The 26,225-nt window shown below is 36.1% G+C and overlaps 1 protein-coding gene across 9 annotated transcripts in view; it reads right to left on the bottom strand.

The window, feature by feature from the left end:
• Nucleotides 1-26,225, bottom strand: part of QKI (QKI, KH domain containing RNA binding) — a 164,979-nt gene that overhangs the window by 76,911 nt on the left and 61,843 nt on the right. For all 9 annotated transcript variants that reach the window (XR_007506109.1, XR_007506111.1, XR_007506110.1 and 6 more), the window contains exon 3: nucleotides 22,513-22,629. Coding sequence is in view for 6 of the 9 variants with exons in the window: in XM_049801198.1 (XP_049657155.1) it covers nucleotides 22,513-22,629 (117 nt within the window). In the remaining 3 variants the exon portion in view is untranslated. The remainder of the gene's footprint in view (nucleotides 1-22,512; nucleotides 22,630-26,225) is intronic.

Genomic DNA, 26,225 nt, shown 5'->3' with positions numbered 1-26,225 from the left:
AGAAAGAATTCACAAAATTATACTGTTCTCTCCTTTCTGTTGAAGAATCCTTTTCATCAAAAACTTCTTACTTTACTGGGTGAAATTAATGGTGAAATAGCAAACTACAAGTTAAAGTAAAAACATTTTAATGTTTTAATGCAGACACTCATGTATCTGATATCATGGAATGTGAAGGTGAAGCTTAACTCTACAAGTGAAGTTTATTTAACAACAAGCTACCACTGAAAACTGGGATGCTGACTGCTACTTCCCCTGAGCTACCCTTGCTGCTTAGACAATTGTGCAGTGGGCAATCTGAGAAACTCGCAAACTCAACTGACTCCTGAGGATGCATATGAAACAGTGGGAACAGATGTCCTAAGGCTTTTAATGGGGAACTGACCATTAGATCAATCCAAACATGGTGCCATATCACACTCAGAAAACCTTCAATACTTTCTGATAGCAAGAAGATTTTGTCCTTTGAGGACTACTAATGTGATTAACTTACAGAGCTCAGGCATTACTCTGCTTAAGAGTGTGCGAGAATCTTCAATCCTGCATAATTTGACAAAAAAGTAAGTAAAGACCCTTTGAATTAAATTCTGATTTAAGGACATCTGTGGTTATTTCAATACCCATTTACCACCCACTTAAAGAAAAGTGTATTTATATTGTGTCAAATTCACTTTAAGATTACCAAACATACCAATGACACACACAAAAAAAATCTTACTTTTTTCCCTAATGTTTTTAATACCTTTTTTACTATGCAATTTATCCTACCCATGCAATTATTTCTCTTGATATACTCCTACCTATGCAACGTTTTCACACAAAGCATTAAATCCCATTTAAATGTTATGGAACAGAAGTGACTAAAAGAGTGGCTAAAAGACTTTTGAAAAGAACTGAGAATTAAATCAAAGTATCCCAACTACCAGTTTCAATGCTACTCTCCACAGTAACACACAGTAATCAAAGAAATTTATCTTCTGCTATAATTTACAAACGATGCCCAGGCCATATATGCAAAACCATATGGTCTCACAGGAAAAGGCACCTTCACTAACATGTGCTCAGAAAAAAATTATCAGAAAAAGTTGTTGATAGGTTTTTTTTTTCCTCTTAGTAAAGCATGTTTTAACTGTTTAACAAACTACAGTAATACACGACAGGAGTGAAAACAAAGTGCTCAGTGCAAGTCGTGCTCAGCCAAAGCATACACAGTATAACCTCTATGTTCTCCCTGTTCTACCCCCAATCCTTACCCTGCACACAGGGTTAATAATTCTAAGTAGGGCATCACGTTCTCATAATGGGGATAATAAAGTCTGAAACCAACTGCAATAAAATTTTAGCATCTCGACTGACTTAGTAGACAGTAGACAACTATTTAACACAACAGCACTCAAGCTCCACAAGGCAAGAAAGCGATACACTGCAGATGCAGCGTACGCAAAGTAAAAAGTACATGTAGTACATCTATGAAGAAGTTAAAACAGATCAACAGGATAAAACACATAGACAAACCAATGGATGAACAAAGCACTTAAAAATAAAAGCTGCGATCTTTGAGACATGAGGTGTCTGAAAGTGAGATGTGAAGTGTTTTTATTTGGGCACTTAAATATATATAAACTGTTTTAACCACTTTCTCTAACATAATACAACATGCAGGTTAACTTGCTATTAGAGTTTTAAAACCCTGCCCCATCTTAGGCAGGAGATGTTATTGCAATTCTTTACTCTGAAGATATCGACGAATAAACTCTTAAATCTGATAATCAAACAGTACATAAAAATGCCACACACAAAGTTTCAAAAACACAGGCATGCAAACGGCTTTTTCCAATATACATACATAAGTAGAGGCACTAAGAAAATAAAGAATTAAACTAAGAAATAAAGTTTGCACTGTATATATCCACCGAGAGTCCAAAGAGCAGCTGAATTAACTCTGAATAAGCACGTAACATCTGAAACTCCAGGCACAGAACAGCTCCATATTGAGCTTTTCATTTGTGCATTTCAAATGTTTCCCTTCTGTAAGGGGAAAAGTTTGGTTGTTTTTTTTTGTGGTAGGTAGATAACCATACACAGCCCTGTTAGCTAAGTCATCCCAGGATACTGAAATCCATGCATTCTGCAAGTCCTAATATTCACCCCCACCTCCAAGTAATTACATAGCTGTAACTCCTGGTATGAAGACAGCATCAACAGCCGGGAATCCAAAAAAGTGGTAAAATATCTAGTTTGATACATATGAAAATTACTCTTCTCAGTTGCAGAAAGAAAGAAACTGTTTATCATCATAGAAAATGTATTTGTAAAAATCACAGATAAATCAGCATTTATGAATACATTTAGGAAGGAAATGCATTCTGCTACTGTTGTCACTATTCTGTGGAGACTAACAAACTTGTTCTCAGTTTCCTCCTGATCTCTCAGGCCTGCTCTTGTTCATCTCATCAAATTTCCTGCAGAATTGCATTTCCTGTTGCCTATTAGTGAGATCATGCCTCACTTCCTTTTTTTCTCTTTAAAAATCCTTGAAGACAGCCTCAAATTTGTTGCACAAATGAACATACTTTTTCTTTTCTTAAAACTAAATCTCCAAAACCCCTGCTAAGCCTGTTTAAATAAAGTTTTTCTAAGCTAAGGGCAGTAACAAGACACACAACAATAGCTCAGTACTCTAATCATTAAAACTTGTTGCTGAATACTCTTCTTGAATTCAGGATTAATGAGGCACTACCTAGTATTGAAGTGCTCTAGTCACAGCATGACTAAAGAAACAGAACTTTATATATATCTATGCATGTGTGTCTGTGTACCAAAAAAATCTACGCAATTAAAATTTAAGTTTTCTGAAATTAGATGTAGCCAAACCACACTGGAGCCCCAAAATTTTAGCTTGATCCTCACCAATACACTATTTTCATTTTAGCATATAGGAATATACATATGAAGTCAATGATGCACAAAGCTGGATATAGGGAAAAAACCCTTAAATTCAACCTGATTGTAGAGTTGATACATACTTCAGCAGTATACACGCACACTATATATACATACATATATATATATATGGAGAATGACAGTTTTTGTGATTCATATAAAACTTTGATAAATTAAGTGTTCCATTATACTATATTGAAATTTTATCCTGTACATCTTACTGGTATCCCTCTTTCTATACTTAATCTTAACTCAAGTAATTTTTTTTCCCATTTCAGAGACTCTGACCAGAAGGAATCGTCAGGATGATCTAATCTGGCCTCTAATCTATCATAGGCCATTACTTTTCAACAGAAAAAGATCTGCTCTGACAGTAATCATTACAAATTGGTTTAGAGCGTATCCAAGGTCATCATAACTTGACTCTACTAATACATGGAATTAAAGTTGCTTGGTTTTTTTTTTTAGATGGATTCTTCACATTTTCTTGAAGAAAATTCAGAGTCATTCAAAATCTGATTTTAAAAAATTCTTAGCTTTGAGGCACGGACATTCCAACGGCTAAATGGTAAAGTCTCCTTTCTTTCACGGTAGATTTTGAATTTTTACCCCTTGGAGAATCACATTCTCCTCTCAGCTGTTCTAATGGCTAAGAAAAGGGAGAGAAGGGATAAAGAACATCCATATCGCCACTATCGACTTTAAAATCTTATGTAGTTGTGCTCAGGATGACCTCAGTAGAGAGAATACTTCAGGTACCAGATTCATGCAAGTATATTGTTACACAGCTAAAAGGTAGAAGTGCAAATGTGAGACGTAGTCTGTAGGTCCCAACCTTAAATAAAATATTGGTCACATTTTCAGTCTTTTAGTCGCTGATCCTACATAGGCAGGATCTGAGCCTGCTGGGAATTATGATTCATTGTGTACATATGCAATAAAAACAAGTTTTATGACATGCTTTCAACAGTATTGTTTTCATCAGAGAGAAAAAAGCATGTCTAGCAGGTGTATATATATTTATTTCAAATGACAAGTACGTTCAACTTGTATTATGGGGGGAAATAGAGAAGTCTGAATTTTCCTCACGTGGTATGTATCCCTCCCCTGTCACCAGGATGCTTAACAAAGGGTATTCTTCTGGAGGACTATTTGAAGAGCTAAAAGTCAACTCTCAGCTTCTAGGTTTTTCATGTCCTAAAGCTTCTTTGTAGAAGAAATTTGAGGAGTTTTTCTCAAACGTTACCGAGATAGTAAGCTTTTGCTATTTGAACAACTGTATGACTTCACACAACATTTTTGTCCAACTTAAAAATTAAATTCAGGAAAAATTGTTGATGGGTGAGTGAAGAGAATTACCTAATTTGTTCATTCCAGGCGGCATTTTTCAAATGGAAAAAAAAAAGTGACTGCAAGTCCTAGAAGAATAGTAAAGAACATAAAGGGAAAGCCTGTTCATGCAAAAATAGGGTCTAGGAAGGCAATTACTAAGGGAGAAAAAGTTCATTTACTTTTCCTAATGTTAACACTGCAAATAATTTCAACACAGAAATTTTCCTCTCTGAAAGAAGATCTGCATGTAGAGATTATGTGACAATACAGAAGATTAATACCTATTCAAAACTGAATATCACAACATTATTTTTAAAATTTTTATATGGAAACAGGAAATTCCTTTAGAAGAAAACACATTAAATAGCTCATCCAAAATCTAACTGAAATACCTAATAAAGAAAATGCTGAAAAAAATGTTAGTAAATTATTTCCAAGTGACCAAAGTCTATGAAATGTAATCAGAACAATTTAATTTAAACAGAAAAATCTGACAGGCTCATTATCTTTGCTTTACAGGAAAAAAAAGTACAGCACCTCCATTTAAGACTATTTGTTCTGAAAGAACATAGCCCTCAACTTTATCTGAAGTTGGGATTTTATACTAAATACCTGAAAGTATAAGGAAGCCTCAACAAACTAGCTTCAATAGTACAAAAACTATCTGTGACTGGACAGCGTGGGTTGCAACACTCACCTATGAAGTGAAATGACTATTCAATGAGCATGTCTGATCACAGGAAGCTATCTAATCACTGCAGAACCTAACCCTACATGGATGAGCTAACACAGTTATACTAATACTGTATTGAAGCGCTGCTATGCCATGAAATAATTCTACTAATCTAAATGCATCTCAAATTCACATTCCACTTTTTTTTTTACAGTGAAGAAGAAAGAAAATTGGAAAAACAGTTAAAGAATGGACAGAGATCATTCCACTTGAAAATGCCAGATCATAAAACACCTTATCAAATTCTTATTTAATGCTTATCACTGTTTACTTTGTATGAAAAGTGAATTGTGTGGTGAGTAGGAACAAATTTACATTTATTGACTTTACAAATTATCTAAAGAAAATGTAATCAAGTCATGTGAAAATTAAATAATTTCATTGAATTTATCACTTAATATGCCAAGAAAAATATTTACTTCAAAAGAAAAGCAGACTATTTCAAGAACATGCCATTTATGAGATCTCATCTATGCAAGGCTTTCTAAAGTTTTCTTTCTGTAAGCCATGATAAATTCACACAATTAAAACTTTTTTTTTAAACCTGATTTTTCACTGCTGTTTGCTTGCGTCCTGTGAGATTACAAAGTTCCACTACCAAATAAAAGCTAGCTTTCTGCTCTTTAACAATGACACTGTTTAGGTTTTCAAAAAACAAGAAAATCTTTCAAGTTTTCCATACCTCAAAAGCCTTTTAAGGTACTGTTTTATCTGCAAATTTATTTTTTTAAAATTCTACGGTTATATCTAAGACTAGTCATTACTGCTAACCATTCAGTACGTGCAATACGCCTTCTGAACACACTTTATTAATTGTACCTAATTATTGTAGGCAACCGATCTAACTTTCTGCATGTGACCTCTATTTACCTAACACTTGAAGCTCTTAAATTCTAGTTGAATTACCATGCATTGTCATATCCACTGAGATCTTGAGAAGAATTTAATGTACATACTTTAAAGCCGTTACAGTGATTATTCCACTCTCCACTTACTGTTTCATACTTTTGGCCAAATTAGTCTAGCATCAAACGTTGAGCTTTCACTCCAGAATAAAGCTGTTCAACCTTGTTGAAGACAGACCTTCGAAACTTCGTAAGTAAAGCAACCAAGCCATTCCTTAATTTCTTTGGATGAATGACATTAAAAGCATTTAAGTGTAGACTGTAACGTTTCTATACCTTTTCTTATTGTCTACTGATATATTTTGTAATGTGTTTTGTACATTTTTATTTTCAGAATATTCTGCAGCATTGCTACCTGAAAGAAACAAAAGATCCACACAGATTACCAAGTCTTTCTTCTACATGTACTTCCTTGCCTTACTCATCGTTGTTATTTCTGTTTAGCTACTACTCAAAGAATCCTCTTTTTCTGACAGGTAAGTAATACAATTAAATTTCAAAAACCAGTGAAATAAGGACCCGTGGCAACACATGCTTCACAGAGAGGAATGACATGGAACAAGATAGGGCAAGTGTCTTCCAAATTTCTAACTTATCACAGTTATGGATTTTTTTTTTTTAACTTTTGCTGTAGTCACTATTAGTAAAGTGCAATATTTAAGAGTTATCAAGAATTAAAAAAAACATAAACCCAAACAAAACCACAAAACAAAACACCAAAACCCACCACACCAGAAAGACAAAACTTCTTTTTCTTTACTGTCACTAGGTTCATGGAAAAAAAAAAAAAACAAACCCACAAACCAAAGCCACCTCCAAACAGCTGAAAAAATCCTGTTAATTTTCTTCACCTCACGTCTTCCTCAACAGATAAACGAGGGCATTATCACCGTTTAATACAAGTTTTAATTGAGTACTGTCACTGGTGGGAAGAAAAGTGCAGAACCACTACTTTCCATATCAAACAAAGCAGGTAATTAACAGCTATTCTGGCACAATCCCTTATCATCAAAATACACAACACTGTTAAGTTCTCTCAATGCCAATGCTTTGCTTCAACAAAGGAAAGCTGATGTTTCAGGGTCACATTCACTCCTTTAATACACAGGCATAAATTTACTGCTCAGTCAGACACCTATAATTAAACACAAGAAGAATATAATTCTGATATTCAGACAGGCTTGCATACGAGTGGGATATTTCCCCCTGTAAAGATGATTGCCTTTCAGTTTTTGGTTTCAAGTAGCTACAGTTCACTTAGTTTTGATTACATAGCAATTAGATATGCAAATACAAGAGATCTAAAAAAAAATGTTTTTTCAAATGTCAGATTGTAAGCAATCAAGCTTATTCTTGTCTCCTGTACACACAAGCTATTCATTAAATAGCTATTGTCTTAAAAACATTCCAACAGATTGCATTTATCAGGGTTTTAGAAGCAAATATGGGAGTGCGCATTACCCAGAACACAGCTCATCAGGGAAGGAAAACGATCTTACAATTAATTTAATACATACACGATAGTGGTTAACTAAGTTGGAACTAAATACCATATTCTTTGGGCACTTTTCCCGCTACTGCTATTATCAATACCTAAGCTCACTGCATCTTCAAATTAACAAAAACTCATTAGTTTGTATATTTAATGATACTGTGTTGGTAATAAATTTCACAGCTAAAAATGCAGAATTATTGAATATCTATTTTTTTCATTGTATCTTGAAAATGCATTCATATGAAGAAAGTCACTATGAAACCACATGGTTGGTACAATTTTGGCAAGAAAAGGCATTTTGACACACCACCCCTTTTTAATTTTTTTTTGAGAGCCCATAGACATGTTCTATTAGAAGAGTAGACTGGCTGTTTCATGCACGTAGTTCATATATATGAGCTTGGTTCTTTATGACACATTTCATGGGGCCTCTAGAAGCAGCCCACAGTTTCAGAGATCCACTGATCACAGATTAAAATGGTGGGAAAGGATGTTTGGCAGCAGCTCTGAAGCGCCTGGAAAAGCAGAACTACTGCAGTATTAGATGGACTAGTCTTCAAAATATGGTTACCCACAACTATGGTCTATCATTGACAGTCTGAAAGCTTGGTCTTGCAAAACTCTAAAGAAGCAAGAACAAAATGGGATGGGGGCAGGGGTTGGTCAGTTGTTTCTCTAAATGATCACAAAATCACCTCCAAGCTAACAGGAGGGGGAAAAAAAAAAATCCCTAAAAGCAAACCTGTGTTTTCAGTGACTCAGCTGTGAGGAAATGTACACTAACAAAGGAAGCTGAAACAGTTCTTTCCTCAGGCTTAGTTTTCAAGCCAGGTAACTGAAGTAAATAAAATGCTTTCCTAGTTGATTCCATGATTGCCAACCACCCTTCAAGGTGTCTCTTGCAGAAGCACAGATCCTTTTTCAAGGTCAGGAAAGCAGCAAAAATTATAAGAGATGCCCGATTCAGCGGTCTGTTTAAAAACCTGAAAAAAATCAGTTTAACTCTGAAGCCTAGCTGCAGGGCCTGAAATGTTCTGGAAACTCAGATACAAGGAAACACTGGAAAGGCTTTTTACAAGAACTGACATTTATGAGCCAACAGATGAATGTGTGTGACAAATTATTTGACATTTTGAGGGTCTTCAAATTCGCTTCATTTTTTTCCCTTTAAATTTTCAACTTGATTTTATCTTTCCCTCCTCTTGCAATAAACGAGCCTTATTTAACCAGCCATTAAGGCGAAACTCATGGCCTGTCAGCTTGCTGTTGTTGCCTTTGCAGCATTTATATCCCTTAAGTTGCATCTTCCCTAAGGCTCACGATAAACAACTGTTTGAGCAGCAAATGTAACCTGCGTATTTAAACTCCTACCCACTACAGCCTGACGTAAAGAATGATACTGCTGACAGGGGAACCCGGATATTCCCTCCCAGTGGTTCCCCTGCAAACACTCTCCCATCTATTATGTGGTTCTCCAAGGAAGATGCTGGAAAAATCCTGTATCTACCACTGTGAAAGGCCAGGATCCAAAAAGCATACTCAAAATGCCAGATTCTTGCCAGTTTCTGCATCCAGCAAGATTGGTGGTACAGCATTATCCAGTCAAACTATACTTAATACTCCAGCTTGCAACAACAGCCTATTGAAAGTGGGTTTAATAGGAACACAAGTAACAGGCCACATGATGCATTTTAACCTGTTACACTTTATTCTACCTGGTAGATTCTTCTACTGTAAGTCATGAAACACGTATTCAATTAGACTGCAAACAATACGTCTGAAGCCTGCAGTAACCAAATAAAATCAGACTTCCTTAAGAGAACTGAAACAGATAATCAATAGGAAATGTGTTTTTCCTCTTTAAAACATTTGTTTCTTCAGGTGTATATAAGAGACATAGCAAATTCAAAGTATCTGATTTTTCTTAGAAATGGGGAAGTGTGGGTTTTTTTTAAGGGAAGGTTAATTTTACTACCAAACTACCCTAAAAAGGTGCATTTCAAGCTAAATTGAACTTATGATTTAAAAGGCTGGATACTGAAAAATTCCACTAGTCAGGCTGCAAAAACCAATTTTGCCATTTGCAATACCCTTGTCTCCTCACCACAGATTGACTAATTTCCAGATTAGCTTCAGTATTTCAAACCACATTAATAACTATAAACCGTATCACTTATTTTGGCTTGTAACACAGCTTAAGACCTCTTCTGATTAATGCTGTTTTGAGTCAGTGTGAGTTAAGAGATTCAAATTCTAAGTCTTCTTGTCAGTCAAAATTTACGTGAACATTCAATTCCAGTGTTTTCAATTTGAAACATAAATGATTATTTCAAAGCCACCTCAAAAACTGCTTGGTCATTTGAAGCCCACTTTCTCACTAGATGGAGAGCAAATACAACATGTATTATCAACACAAAACAACCTATACTTTTCTTTATAAAAAATCATGTTAAATTTTAAATTTCTTTGTTAACTACTAGCTTTTAGTTCTTCAAATTAAATTTACAATATGTTTTGTCAGTTCAGCAGGCTAGGTAAAACAATACACTCCCCAAGACCCCCAGCAACCTAAAAATTAAATTCCCTTGAATACACATGGTTGTAAATATATGGGGCATTTGAAATCAATTGTACTGCATCTTAAGTGGCTCCCAAATAATTCTGTCAAGTGGATCAATTAAATCAGTCAGGTACTTCAGGTGGATTCAGACAGTCTGCTAAATGTGGTTTGGCATTCCAATCCTTTAGCAATGTCCGATTGCCAGAGAAGCATTAATCATTTCTGTAAGGCTGCAGGACTAAACATTCCAGATAACCATTTAGAAAAATACTCCAAACTGTACCACAGCAGTGACAGAGATCGTATTTAACATGCTAGGGGTTCCATCTTTCAAAAAACTCCTTCTTCCTTAATCAACACAAACATGCAATTGCTAAAATGAACAGCAGCTTTCCCACAGAATGGACCACGTGCTTTCAGCACTTCTTTCCTTACACTTCCCAGTACCACCATAGCAGAAACTCTAAGGACCAATCAATTAAGGTACATGATGACACTTACAAATTAAAAAAAAAGTTTATCTAAGCCCAAACATCAAAATCTGTCATCCAGAGTTTAAAGATCCTATGGATAGAAAAGGAACTGGTATTTTGCCATGGAGAAACGTGGGAGCCAGAAGAGAAAAAACACTGAGAACTAGGAGACCATATCCATGCATTAGACAGGATTTTGGGAACTGTTCCCAGAGCTCCAGACTGCAGAGACGGTACACTTACAACACTCAGACTCTATCAAGAGAGGACAGGAGAATGGAAAGACCAGTTTTCAGCTTTTCATTCATAACACTAGGGTCTTGTTTTGCTGGCTATTGAGCTGGAAAAAGTTTTCTTAAGACAAATTGATATCAACACTGTTAAAAAGAAGAAAAATCCCATGAAGAAAACCACCATAATACCAACGCTCAAAGAAAGTAATTTAAAAAAACCCTCCAAATAATTGAATAATCCCACACCAAAACATCCAATTCCTTTTTGCCTCCATGAAATGTTATCCTCACTGAAAACAGGTATACCAACCTTGTACCATGACACATGGTCAGAAGAGTAAGAAAGATTGGGAAAAAATAACACCTGCACCAGACTTACTAATCACAGAAGAATTTATTATCGTAATTTACATAATAAAGTATTATATCCAAACATTTAGGTTATATGCACTCACTGGCCACATGCCAGATCAAGGCATTCAATTAATAGGCTGTTCTTTGCTTTCGAAGACAAATTCCTTCCATTTGTGCATGGAAAACCACCATTAGCATACTTGCAAAATGATGCATAAAAGCCAGGACAGCTTGGTTCATAATTACATTGCCTATTTTACTTCTGTCGGGAATCAAAAGGGATTTCAAGAATTCTAGTTGAGATACCAATTAATCTTAACCTTTAATTTTTACTCATTCCTCATGTCACATCTACAAATTACCTACAGAAACCTCTAGCCAAGTCTTAGGGCAACATTGGTATCTACTCTCCATACCCTCCACATCTGTTCAAAAGCTGCTACATTCAGAGTTCATGTTCCAGTAACTTTGAGGCAATTAAATACTGCAAATTCACCAATGACCCTGACTCTTAGGAAAATTTTTTTTAATTATATTTTTGCTGTTGGATTTTTTCATTCCCTTTCAGATGGTCTTCTGTACGTTAAATCATTTTAACTGTTAATTAGTTAGTAGCATGAGAAATCTGTCATTGATTTTCTTATGCCTCGTGTTACCTTCCTTGCTTGAACTACTAAAGTCCCCCAGTTGCAACACTATTTTGACTCCAGTGTTTGTATCATTTCCTACCTTCACACAAATATATGAAGTGTTGCTAGAAACCAAAACTCAGTGTGGTGCACTTTCACAGCATGTCATATTCAGAGAATAAATGAAGCACCATGGAAATTAACCCTCCTTTTATTACAATGATTTATAAAGCACAATGACCATTCAGGAGGAGGTCAGCAAGGATCAAGACGGAAAAAGATAACCAGAGAAGGTCTTCCTAGAGAGCTAAGAGGAACTGTATGTCAAAGTAAGGAAAATTAATATAACTTACGAAACAAGGGAGAAGTTCATGAAGTTGGGGGGGGGGGGGGGGGGGGGGGAGTTGACCTAGTTCAAAACAAAAGGAAGAGAAACATTGAGGGAGAGGTTAAACCATGACAGAGATTCATGATCCTACAAAGACTCAAGAAGAAAAAAATTTCCCATAGCACTTGATATGAAAATATAACTGCTCCGTAAATTATTTTTGATTGCTCTCTACACTACTGTGCATATATATGTTCATTCCCCATAAATATTAGTTCTTCACACATGAAAACATCCTGGTCCTCCCCAGCAACTCCGTGGCAAATTCATGACATTTTTTATATCAACTAGACAACTCCTCCCTGTACTGATTCCACCTGTTCTCATCAAGTTTTCTACATAATTCTATAAATACCTTCTAATGAAACCACCCAAGTGTTTCATATTCCCTTTTTTTTTTTCTTATACCCAGAGTCTTCCTGTTACTTCAGCTGCCGGATATTCTGTCAGGAACACACAAGCTATTGATTACCTGAATGAAGTCAGTTTTGCAGATTTTACTTTCAACACCCAAAACCAGCCTAATGTTTTCTTCATTTCAGGCTATTATGGTTAGAGGACGAGTTTTTGGTTGTCTTGTAGAAATATAGTACTGAATTATGATCCAAATTACATTCAAGAATTACTCACATTAACAAATTGGTCAAGCAAGCATGAATACTGTGTGTTGTGTGTGTTCTATAGTGAGTTTGTGACAGGTAACAGTCAAATCAGATAATTTACACAGAATGTCAGATTCTCTTAAGTTAAACAGTCTCCAAGCAAGTTCAATACTGGCCATTGCTAAGTCAAGTCTTCTACTATTGTAACAGTAACAAGTTTCCTTTTGCAGAAAAACAGATTTGTGTACCTGGCCTTAACAAACATTTGAACAAATTTTCATCCTTTCATGCAGGTACTCAACACATACTTTAAACTGATATGAGTTTTAAACACATTTCACAATGTGCATGCACTTCAGTGAGTCCTACATTCATCAAAACATTCCCCATTTACTGCCCCAAAAGATGTGAAAAATGTGAATAATTAGCAGACAGAAGCTGCTAATTATTCTCAGAAAAGGCTAATAAAAATGTGCAACTGTCTGTCAATAAATCCCTCTCTATATCTGAACAGTGTAAAGAGACCAACAATAAAATCTTGCAACTATAGCTGGATAAACTGTAAAGTAAGGATACTGTCCCGCTGCATACCATTAACATCTACACAGCTACTTGAATTTCATTCATATCCTTAGCATACTGTACCGTAGGACATACCTAGCAAAAGGGTAACCTGTGATTAGTAACATCCATTTTAATCCAAGTCTAGGCAAGACAAAGGCTGACACAGAGTCAGCAGATCTGAGAAAAGTGGAAAACTGTCATCCTCTAAAACCAAGTTTAAATGGCAAACCACTCGGACATTTTGGGAATTACAGTTTGTGATTGTTACTATGCAGTTCACTTTTCCAAGTTGAAAAGGAATCCAGTATCTCGCCACAATGAAACACTACAGATTGTTTTCTGGATAGAGACAAGTAAAGTAGCAGAAAGTCAAATATCTCTATCCTCTAAATGTTCAATTGGTAGCTTAAGTATTTAGTTTCAGCAATAGTGGCATCTTCTTCTGTGCTTACTCTTTTGCTCCATGCTAAAGAGCCTTCCTATCAGCTTCAGTAAAATTGCTAAATCTGACCCTAAGGAGCCATATCCAGGATGGTAAACAACCTGTATTCTGCCTGCCAGCAGCCCCCTCAAAAATACAGAGAACCAAGAGCTGCCAAGAACAGATGCCTACTCGGGAAACACACAGGCATGCTGCTTTCCACCCTGAATCAACAGGTTCTGCCTCCATTCCTGCATTTAAGTAGACTCAATCTTCACACAGGACCGGGAAATTCCTGTGAGCCTCAAACTAAAGATGGCCTTTCCAACACAGAAACCCAAGCACAGTTTCATGATACTCAGCAAACACTCAAAACGCAACCCTGAACACAAATTATTTCTGGTAAGGAAGCTTATAATATCACAACATTAAATCTTAAAAAAGTTCAAAAAAAGCCAACTATATACCAAACACAAAATCATCCACTGAAGGGCAGCCCAATAGGTTAAGGTTAAAGCCTAGAAAAAACTAGAATCCAGAAAGAGTTCAATGGTGCTGATAAACGAGAACAGTGGTAAAGTGTGCAAAACCACTAGTTGTCCTTCACAGCACATCATGAAGATAGGGAAATATCACTGAATCTATCATTTGTGGAATCTCACAAGAATCAACACCCTCGTTTTAGTATTATTAGATAACGCTTAACACTATTACCCCTGCAAGAGAAGTTTAAAGTTCTAAGAAATCACATGACTGCACGTAAGAATGCCCATACTCTGCTAACAAAGTCTCACCTAGTTCAGTAACTTGTCTCTCATCTGTTTCTGCTGAATAAGTGTGGAAAAACTTTCAGGTTACAGTAGATTTTCATTATTTAAACCATTCGCTTCTTTCGCTACTTTACTAGACAAAGTAAAATGTAAATAGATGATTGCAGACAGTTTTGTCAATACCTCAAAACAGTTCAGTATGAATTGTCCCCCAAGCCTTTCAAAACTTCTGTTCTAATGCCAGATACAAACAGCTGTGAGCTGTAGCCTAGTCAACTTTGTATAACACAATTAAGACTCTGTGCTTCCCACCTAACAAAAGCTTAGGAGTAATTTTGCAGAAAGACAGTTTCTACCATGGTACAGATTGAGTCAATTACTGTTCAATAGACACAGAATTTTAATTTATAAGCTAGAGACTTGTTTATACACAGATGTTCAGGCAATGATTCAAGATTCCCTTGATATATACCTTTTCCACTACACTGCGTGCTAATGTTCTCCAATTTTAACATTATCTAGATTCTCTTGCCTCTTGACCATAAGGTTTTTTGCTCATAGGAAACTGACAGAAAAAAATAAAAGGAAAGTAAAGTATAATTCAAGGTGGTTTCTACAAGCATGGCTTCAATTACGCTCTTCCAGTGTCTCTAACAAAGTACTTCTTTAATGCCATTAAGTCAATTATTTCCATACCTAATTAGCTCAATAACCAGTTCACTATTTACCAGTTTAACTGCTCTCAGAACAAAACGACATATAATCAAGTTTTGATATCAAAGTTAATCATAGTCAAAGGCTTCAGCTAATTCTCATATTACATAGGAAAACATGCCTTAAGAGTGGTAAAAACTGCTCAAAGCTGCAACTTTGTACAGAGCACATACAGAAATATATCCAATATATACTGGATATATTCAGTATGTAGCCAATAAAAAGCAAAGGTATGTATGAGAAACTTAACCTAAATACATGCACTGCATTAGATACATATCAGTAATATTTTCTGAAAGATTAACATTGCTGTGCAATAATTCTTAAGACCCTAAGGCACCTAAACTTTTCTGTTCTTCAAAATAAAATAATTCTGCTCTTGAAAGTAAGAGTGTTCCTCAGACTGTTAAGTGAAAAGACTTTTGCAGTAAATTACTTCAAATAAGTGTTTGTCAGATCTTATATAAAACTTACAGAAAATGTTATCTTCTTGTAAAATTCACTTTCCCATACATAACTAAGGTAATTGTGCCTACACTGTATTCTTCATTGCAACCAATGTGAAGTGAGCAGTTTTTATTTAAGGAAAAGATGTATGCAAGTAAGACTTCAAAGATGATACTCTAGAAACTCTGGACTACAAAACCCCCGTAAACAGGCTTAAAAGCAGTCAGCCTTCAGTCAGGTTTAATTCAAGAAATAACATGTGTTACCTTCAATCTTGCTGCCTTTTGAATTTCGTGAAGTATAGTTTCTACTAGTCAGCCATTGGTATTTAAATATGCCATTAAATCAGTAACTTGCTAAGAAGATTTTTTTTTTCTGTGATTACTTTTTTTTCCTTTTTTATATTATTAGCTGATCATGTAAACTCTTATCTTTTCAGAGGGTCACCACTCCCAGCATACCAGGGATGTAACTCAAGAGACTTCTGTTTTGTGGGTGAAAAGGGAAAAAGGCCATACTTCAGCAACTCTTTAATAAAAATATTAAAATCCAGCTTTACAACTCCTCCTGTGTTCAAAATAAGTGGTTACAAATGCAATAAAGGTTTTAAAATTGGAACAGAGAAGCCTATTTCTTCCACTACTGAAAAAAAATACTAGCTTACAAGCAACTGAAATTATTTTCATTACTTCTTATCTTTTACAATGAAACTCTAGGAAGGCAAAGCGGTATTGACCACCAAGTATATTCTTAAACAGGCTTCAGTTCTAAGCTAGAGGATTTTTCTTCACCACATAGCTACATACAAATTCTCATACAGCTTAATATGGTACATTCTTCACTGTGTATTAAAATGGCAGTTGTGATATGTTGAATATGTAAGTTCAGTAGGACCTTTATATGAATAAGACTTTTTCATTTAAAGTTAGTTTAAGAATAAAAGGCCAATTAATACAGTGGTCAACAATTAAGTATGAAGAAAGCTTCCCAAGTTTGATTTATCAGTTTGAGAAATCAAACTTAATGCAGACATGCATACGTATGAGAAAGTGTTTAGAGGAAATTTCATTGCAGATGCTGCTAGACATCATTTCATTGTAGATGCTGAAGTTAATTGTTCCCAGGGTAATATCTTAAATACTGCATTCTGAATGCCTTAAATAATTTTCTAATAAAAGTTTATAACCTGAATGCAGTAGATTCAGGAACATGCTATATAGGCGATACCTCAATCTTAGCTGAGCAGCCTGCTCATACAATGACTTTATAGTCACAGAAGTTGATAGCAATTGCAAGTGAATGTAACCATCAGTTTAGCAGTCTCTTATATAGACAGGTTGCAGCTTTCATGTGCAACAAAAGTTAACAAAGCATGATCCATGATATCCAACATGCTGAACTGCCACTGCCTCAGCCAGCAAGTTTCTGATAAGTAGAAGACAATTAATTTTAAGAAATAGTACCCTGAATAATGGATATTGGAATGGGATTCTGACAGTAAGCATTTAACCTTCAGAATCCCACTGGTATTATCAGAAAAGGACAGCCATTCTAGTCACATATTAGGTATATGGACTTGCTTTTCACTGTCACATGCCAATATCCCCAATCACTTAAAGAATTCCACCCCCTCGTCCCCTGTTATTCCTAACAGTACTGACAAATACTCAAAAATCAACCTTTGCAACTAGTTACAGAATTTTTTTTTGCATTGCCATTCCAAACCATGGCCATGAAACTCTCAAACAGCAGCAACATGTTTGTGTGTAGAGGCAGATTTTACAGGCAACAGGCCTGAGCCATGAAATTTATTCCCAGAAAACAAGAATAATGATGGTTGGTCAACCTTTCATTCTGAAACACAGAACAACTTTTACCTTTTGCTACCATATGCTAAATATATTCCATTTCAACATGTGTGTCAGCACCATAGCTTTATTATTTGTTCACACATAGTACTTTTACAGAACATAAAAGTTGAGCATCCTATAATTAGGGTAGCAATAATAGGGCTTGTTTAACAAGATGCACTACAAAGTACGTCTTATTTAATGTCAGTAACTTCACTTTATAAGCTAAACTGAATGTTTGTTAAGACCTTCCATTGGAAATCAAAGCATATCTGATGGTATTTCAGAGACTAAAAGGTATTAAAATATTACAAACATAATACTTCAATTCTATACAGAATTGTAAACGTAGCAAAATATCCTGATCAAAAGACAGTTAAATTTTGCCACTCTAATCTTTTCCTCAAGCTTTGTGTAGGTACCAAGGATAATTTTTTAAGTCCTTTTTAGCCTTACTGTAAAAAAAAACCAAAACAAAACTGGAGAGTCCAAAGAAATTGAATTATCTACTTACTATGGCAACTCTGCACCAGCCAAAGGTCAAGACTGATACTAACCAAGAGCTTGCCTTTTGTGAAACCTCACCTTATTTCTGCTTGCAAGGTGAACAGTGATGCAGGAACAAGTAAGCTGTAGGTCAGGAACCACAGATCAGTTCAAACAATCTAATACGGAGCGAAGTGCAATAGATTTGAAGCTATTGCACTGGATGAATGCATTGAGTTCTTCAAATTTAGAACTGCATAGCTGCCTGCCTTTCTCTTTGAAGCAACCAATTCTAAGAAAAAAATTCTGTGTATCCTAACAAGATGCTTCCTCACAAAGTAAAAATGAATGATGCTCTGTCCTGACACACTGTTCTAGAAGAGACTCTTGACTAAAAGTAGGAAGAAATGGGAAAAAACAATGCAGTTGACCAAGACTGCCACAAACCAGCAGCCTGATGCCATAAGGCTGCATACGCCTCTAAGTAAGATACTGGCAGTCAATGTGTTCAAGAGCACAGAGCTGACTCCCTATGGGTGCGTCAGTGTCTGTTTTAAGGAATTCATGTAAGACAAGGGAGATAAAAAACAACATTTTGCTTATCCATCATTGGACAGTCTTCCCTTTCATTAAGTAGCATTCTTTGAATGTTAAGAAAATTGCTAGTTTTCCTCATTGCCTAATGAAAAGTACATTCAAACTAAGCAAAAAATGCCTTGGTCTTAATAAAGTTACACATTCATTAGCTTTTGATGAATGCTTGCAACCCCTCTCCCCTCCCCAATAATCTCCTTCAAGTACCTCCAGGCTCTAATCACAATATTCTCAGTAATTAAGGTTTTGATTTTAAATTTGTCTAAAGCTGCCTAGAGAGATGCTCTGATTACCAGCTGAGCCTCAGATACAAACGATTTGAGGATTTCCCTTGCTTTCTGGGGGAAATCTGTCAGCAAGTTTGAAGATTTGATGCTAGTTCAAGTGATTTGGCCATGTGACAAAGATATCCAATTCATTACTTCTGTTCATAGGCTCACACAGGGGAGTAAAATTTTCTACAAAGCAAATCCGGATGGTTTATTTTCCAGCACATCAGTCTTTGTATTTTCTCTTGGATTCTGCAACCATTAGCAAGGTAGGAAGAGAAAACTAGATGGACTGTTTACTCTGGGAGATGGTATTTAGTACCATGTAGCTGTCACACTATGGATTGACACTGGTTTAGTAATTAATTCCTTCTCATATCCAATAACACTTCTTCTATAACTAGCACTGGGCAATCAGGTTTGTAGATATCAAATATACTTACAAAATATATGTACAAATTAACCTACTTTTCTTATCTCCTCCCAATTTCAAAGCAATTTAGTCAAAACCTGGAAAAATCTTGAATACTCACTTTTCCAAATAACATTGACCCTAGATGAAAGGAAAGGGTGTTGAAAAAAAATTAGCATAACCTAACCTTCCATGAGAGAATACTATTACTTCTGTATTTTACACTTGGAAGTGCATCAGCATTTTGAAGTAGAACCTGCAAAAAGAGAAGCCCCTTGAGAAAATAAATAAAAAATAAATAAAATAAAAAAAGGCAGTTATCATTAAAAGGAACTGACTGCCAAAGAAAGCACAGTGGTGGGAGGTCGCAGGCACTGAACTTAACAGCTGTCTGGACATGGTCCTGGGCAGCCTGTTCTAGGCGACCCTGCTTGCAGAGGAGCGTTAGATAAGAGAACCTCCAGAGGTCCCTCCCTTCCAACCGCCACCATTCTGTGAATCTGTAGTAGACGTTTCACAAACTCCAAGGCCTACATGAACGTTGAATGGATAGGTCAGAACACGTTGTGGTGACCAACAAGATTGTAGAGAATGTGCTTATCCTAGCTGGCAGCTGAGAGTAACAAAGGACATGGTGCACGCACATGACACTGGCTGGTGGTGCTTAAGTGCCTGCCCTGCTGATAGCATAGAAACAGAACATCTTCGGTAGCTGGACATACCTTTACTGGGACCTAATATAAAAAGCACTCAAAGAATGAAGGCTGTACAGCTCCAGCAAAAATGCACTGTTAGTTACACACTGGAAAATGGCTGCCATACCCGATGTGGAATTCATTGGGCCACTTTGGCTTCTGTTTAGGCTAGTATGAACAAGAAGGACAGAGAAGAGATGGAGAGGCAGGGAGGAGGGATTATGACATGTAGGCCAAGGAACACACAGCAATTTCCAGAAATCTGAAGTAATCTTTACTCTTCTAAGTGCTTTCTAAGAAAGGGTCTGCAAATGAAACATTTACAGGGGAAGGGGTCTCTTCAGAAGAAAACCTGAGACCTCAGATGCAGGTGTTTTTTTTTGTTTTTTTTTTTTTTTTTTTACACTACTGTAGCTGATTGCAAGTATCACTATTGCTAACACAACTAAGTGTGCTTTTCCACACAGCATGGTCAATCTGTAAAACTTTTAAGGATGTATCAGACCATCATTGTTAATGACCATCTTAAATATACACACGTTCACTACTGACAGTGAGATGCTATTTGTGGACCATTAAGCTTGGGGCCTCAATCTATACTTATAAACTTTCTAAAGAACAGAGGCCTATATGTTTTACCTTATGATATCTACGAACATAAATGAACCAGAACTAACATTTTTATTCAGAAAAAAGTTACATAACCTAACTCCTGATTAACTACACCAACGCAGAATTACCATTCCTTAAACAAGGAGGGAGCAGCAAGAAACTTAAAATCTGGCCATGAATTAATATAACAATTGCATTATTGATAAAAATACAATGTCTTTTAAAAACTATGTTTAAATAGGAAAAAACTGAATGAACTTTTAAGTACTCACTTTTTTCAAGGTATCAGGCTTCTCTTCAGAATTGGTGAGTTTGAGAATTGCAAACTAAATTTTTGTATATTCCACATAGCGAAGATTTACTTTGTTACACAAATAATCAGAAGTCTTAACATCTAATTCATCTACCAGCCAAAAAGTGGTAGCTTTCAAGAGTAGATCAAATAGTCTTCTCATAAAAACTAGGTGAAGTTTGCAAACTCTTAAAGGGAGGCAATATTTTTACTAAAACTCCTGCCCCAGGATATTTTTTTTTAAACAATATGATAGAATATGTAAAAATTTGACTCCTATTAACAGTCACAAGCAAAGCTATGTGATTAAGATTGTTCGCATATTGGCAGCCATACACTTTCCTTCAAAATACAGCATCTACACCCACGCTATTTGGTATGTCGGGTGAAGCATGGTGAAATTTTAATACTCAGAATCTTCTACCACCCCCCAGTTGTAGGAAATCTGTATTTCATAATCCTATACAAAAATATCAACTCTACAAGTTCTATTTAACCATTTAGAGTCTAAAACCCCATAACAGTAGGACTTGTTTATATGTTAAATGTGTCGTCGTGTCCCCCCCCCCCCCCCCCAGCCAAGAGGTAGAAGGAATTCCGGACATGAACTATAATGTTTTAAAAAGAGAAACCTTCATAAATCAAGCATTTAAGACAACATTGCCTTCTTACTTCTACAGAACCTAAACAACCAAAAACTCTCTAGGTTAGAATAGATCTTTGCTCAAAAGCTGGCAATGTAAACTTCCAAAATAGCTATAGGTAGAGTAAGAGAAATGGTGGTAACAGTATTACAGCAGATTATGAAAACAAGAAGCACCAAATGAAGTTTGAAAGGGACACAGTCATAAGCTCTGGGAGGTCTGAGATTTTTAACTGGGTAGACATTATCTATTTTAATTGTTATGTGCTACATATGTATCGATAGAATGTGGCTGATCAGATAAGGAAAAGAAGGGATTTTCTAAAGAAAGCACCAAAAGAAATAATACTTATGGGAACAAAGAGGAAAAGCGTATTGTTAAGTGCACATTTCAAAACTGCAGTGGGGATGCTGGTGCAACTTCAGTAGTAGTAACCAGAGGTGGAAGAAAATAACTATAAAATAAACCTGCAAAAATAAATTACTTACAGGAGTTACCCCAAAACAACTTAACATTCAGGATGGCTCTATCCTGAAAAGTGTAGTTTCCCTATTTATATGGGCAGAGCACATATTATATAGATCAGGGCAAGGAACAGCCCCAACTACATTGCAACTCCACCTGAACACAAAACAAATCCAGAAACACAGTGCTTCTTGGTTCATTCTGACAGAATTCACTGCTAGAAATGCATTAAACATTTTTCCCAATCCACGCTGCTTGCACAAATCACTACTTTGCTATTTCAATACGAGAAAGTTTTTAAGAACACCTTTAAGGTTAACAGCTCTTCCTTAGAAAAATACATTTAACTTTAATTTTTACCTTTACCTTGTGAAATGTGGCATGATTAGAAGTTATTACTGAAGAATACTTTATAATTGCTAGTTAGACTCCCAACTGCACCATTATGGAGCATGTGCATTTAACTTCTTTAGGACTGGTTGTGTTGTTTACTAAGTTTGTAAAAAACACTAGAAAATGAAAAAGCATATAATAAGTACACAACAAATCAGAGTAAGAGAGACATAAGCTTACCCTCTGTTAGGAAATAAAACTATGCATCTGAAACTACGCTACCTTTCAAGAGCTTACCTTCTTTTTGTCCCTCATTGAGCCCTTCCCTCGGACCATTATCTTGCATCCTGTTTCTGCCTCAAGCTGTTTAGCTGTTAGTCCTCTGGGCCCAAGGATTCTTCCAACAAAGTTAAACTGGGGAGGGAATAAAAAAAATTATTTCTATAAAATCAAGTAAACAAAATTAATTTAAAATTTAACATGATGTATTTCTGTCTCTAAAGCATCATCAAGTGTTTATCACTTTAGAACTCTAAATACCTGAGGTTAAAGAATGAGGTAAGTACTATTTTCACATATTTGATACCTTTGTGACCCCTGCTTTGGGCGATACAGGTTTTAGGTGAAAACAGGTTTTGAAGTTTAACATCTGGTAGTCTAGGGCAGTGGCAGTCCTAATTTCCTCCTCATTAAATCATATGAGATCTTACAGAAACTACAAAACACCCTCCCTCATCACTAACATGACCAGACACGCTCATTAGTGGGTAGGCCAACAATGTGCGTCCCATCACAGAAACACAGGCATTACGGCTGCGTAACGAGACACGCACACAGCTTGCATGTGGTGGGACTGATGGGGTGCCAGGTGTAGGTCCCATCCCATAACAGCACAGGGCCTTCAGGAAAGGACCCTAGACCCACTATTCATGTGCTCCCTGCCTACAGCTAAGGAGCCTGCAGAAAACATTCTTTTTCACCCTTCCGCGCTGTTTTGGCGGGCTTGATCTGGCCAGCATGCTGCTGGCCAGCCACCCACACCTACAGAAACTCTTCTTTGTCTACCTGTGCCATAGCACTTCGTTCAGGAAAAAAAACTGAGGCTAGTTATGTATTCACTTTAGGTTTCATGGGCAACATGCCTGGAAAACATTGTATTTGCCATATATATAAAAATATAAAACGTGTGTATATATATGCGTATATACAGACACATGACAAAAACATGTCATTTTTTATAAGTTGTATCCTTTACTCAGTTGTGCATACACATAGAGCAAGTATTTCATGTTTAGTTGGCTAACTTCAATATCAGCAGTCAACACCCTGCCTATACTTAATACAGTAATACCGCCATTTAGCAATACATAACATTATTTCCTAGTTATTTTCCAGGGGTTTTTCCCTTTCATTATTTTCAATCACACATTCAGGAAATTATGACATAAATAAAAAAGCACTAACCGAAGGTAGCATTAAGAACATATAGCAGTACACTGTGACAACTACAGTGTGAAGATGAAGCACCAGGCTCTAAGGATACATACATAAACCTAGGCATTTCAGAGTGAAGATTAAATTCAAAGAAGATATTAAGAGAACAGAAACTCTGCAGTAAGGACAGAAGTCTGGATATTTTAGATCATGGTAAACAAAACTATTCAATGGAATTGTGAAGAAGTTGTTGGCTTTTACTTCCTCAGCTAATTAAAATTGGTTTTGAGTACTACAGCTCAACATATCTGAAATCTTTATAAAACTGCAAAGACCAGAAAACATTTAGAAGTCAGCAGAAATCATGAACACAAGCAAATTAAAGTTCTTCCCAAAAATAATTGTGTTTCACAACGGCTAAACTGTTCATAGGGAAGATACACTCCCAAAACTATTTAGTATTTCAAGCTCAAAAAACAAAGACATATTATGAAGTCTGAATCAACTGTCAGAGGAAAAAAATAAAGATTCAAGGTATTTGTGAACACATACACAAACTGTGAATCATAGGAAATTAAGGAAGACTCACTAAGACTGGATAAAGCAATGAACCAGCTACAAGTGATAAACGTTCAGCCTTGAAATATTATCAAAATCCTGCATTTGTTACACATTTCATGCTTAATACCAAAATCATGCCACTATCTTACATAAACAGCATCTTACTTGCTTTTCTCCACAACCACACTTCCTGCACACTAAATCTTTAGGTATCTATCCCCTTCCACTGGTAAAGCTAAAATAATATCACAAACGTGACTTTAAACCACTCTTCTAACCAACACATAAGGTGACTAGCATTACATTCTCTATCTCCCAAAAAAAACAGCAGTCTCCAACGTTTTGTTAACTTGGATCATGATTAAAAGAATAATCAAATTTTAAGGTAAGATGATTTGCATACAAAATTTAAATAGAACAATTTATGTTACTAAGAAAAGAAGCAGGAATTTGCATTACTCTCAAGCTTGCAACCTTATTCATGTTGTCTGACCACTATTTAGAACTGTGGCTTCTAGCTGAGAAACTGCTGACTTAAATGGCAACACATTCTGTTAAATGTTAAGCCAGTTTCTATTCCAGCTACTCCCAGAATATTCTCCTTAGAGAACTTTCACAAATTGTTCCAAGGTAGCTCAAGCCCCTGTATTTTCTTTCCAGACTGTATGCATTAGCACCTTGAACCTTTTTCGGATAGATATTCTTTCTAAAACCCTGACTGTTCTTGTTACCTCTCTTGGGCCCTCCAATTTGTTCATTTCTTAAAGCAGGATGCCTGGACAAGGCAATACTTCAACCGAGACCTCAACAAGGTTAAGTTACTCAGAGCAATTATATCTTACAAACCATAATCCTATTAACACATCCCAGCTTCTCTTTCCCTCTCCAAAAAATTAGTTCCTATGTTTGGTTCAACATTCACTGACCCCAGATACTCTTCTCCATTACCTCTGCCTTGCCAGTTTTCCTGTTTTCTATTCATATGCAACTTTTATGCCCCCATACAACAACATATTGCTCTACATTTGCATAATGAATTCCACATTGTTGACTTCAAGCACACTAATTTCAAGACAGTTTTGAATTTTAATTCCATCTTTAAAAGCATTTGGTATGACTTAATTGTTTTCTAAGCGTACTTTCTATCCCATCAACCAAGTTATTCTTGAATGTGTTAGAGATCCAAGCTGAAGGAAAACACTGCAGGACCCCACCTGAGGTGCAGTCTTAATTAAGTCATCAGTAATCAATTATCATCGTTTAAGCTAACTGTTGCTTTAACAAATGATCCCCAAGCTTCTGTGCCAATGGATCACAGTCAGCATTCAGTTCCTCAGACTACTGTCTCAAAGTCCTAGCTGAGAATTCCATAGGAAAAAAACAATTCTGACTGTCTTGAGAAGGGTCTAGGTAGAGAGAGTAGTGACCAGCAGACCACAACTCAGGAGCACAGTGTAGACTAAGCCTTCTAGCTGGACAGTCTCAAAAGTTTTACCAGAATCCAGTTGTATCAGGAGCTACTGCTTCTCTTACTTGCCAGCCCAGCTAGATTATCAAGCAGAATTATCAGAACCAGATACATCTGACAAATTCAAAAGACCATTTTAATCACATTTAACTTAAGAGTTCTTTGTCTCATACTCTCACCAAATCGCACTCTTCTTCATCACCTTTGTCTCCCTACAAACAACACACCTGTGTTCAGGAATACTGTTCGTTCTAACATTTGTACAGAACCAAAGCTAGGAATATTTCCGTGTAATTTCTTACAGCTTTTCTCACTCTGCACTTGTCTGATCCTCTAGGATTCACCTTTCCCCCTGTGAATTGTTAGAAAATAAACAGCAGCGGTTCACAAATCAGTTTGACCAATTTAAGACTGCATTACTTTGAACATACCCAAGCTCACACGTGTCAGAATTAGCAAGTATGCTAAAAATTAGCAGAAGTGACCCATGCTAAGATTAACTGCTTCTACATCAACAATACAGAAATAGCAATAAAATACTTCATTT

This window comes from Accipiter gentilis, chromosome 5, assembly GCF_929443795.1.
Source record: "Accipiter gentilis chromosome 5, bAccGen1.1, whole genome shotgun sequence".
NCBI classification, from domain to species: Eukaryota; Metazoa; Chordata; class Aves; order Accipitriformes; family Accipitridae; genus Astur; species Astur gentilis.
The sequence above is the reverse complement of the archived record's forward strand: the minus strand, read 5'-3'. Positions and strand labels throughout refer to the sequence as shown.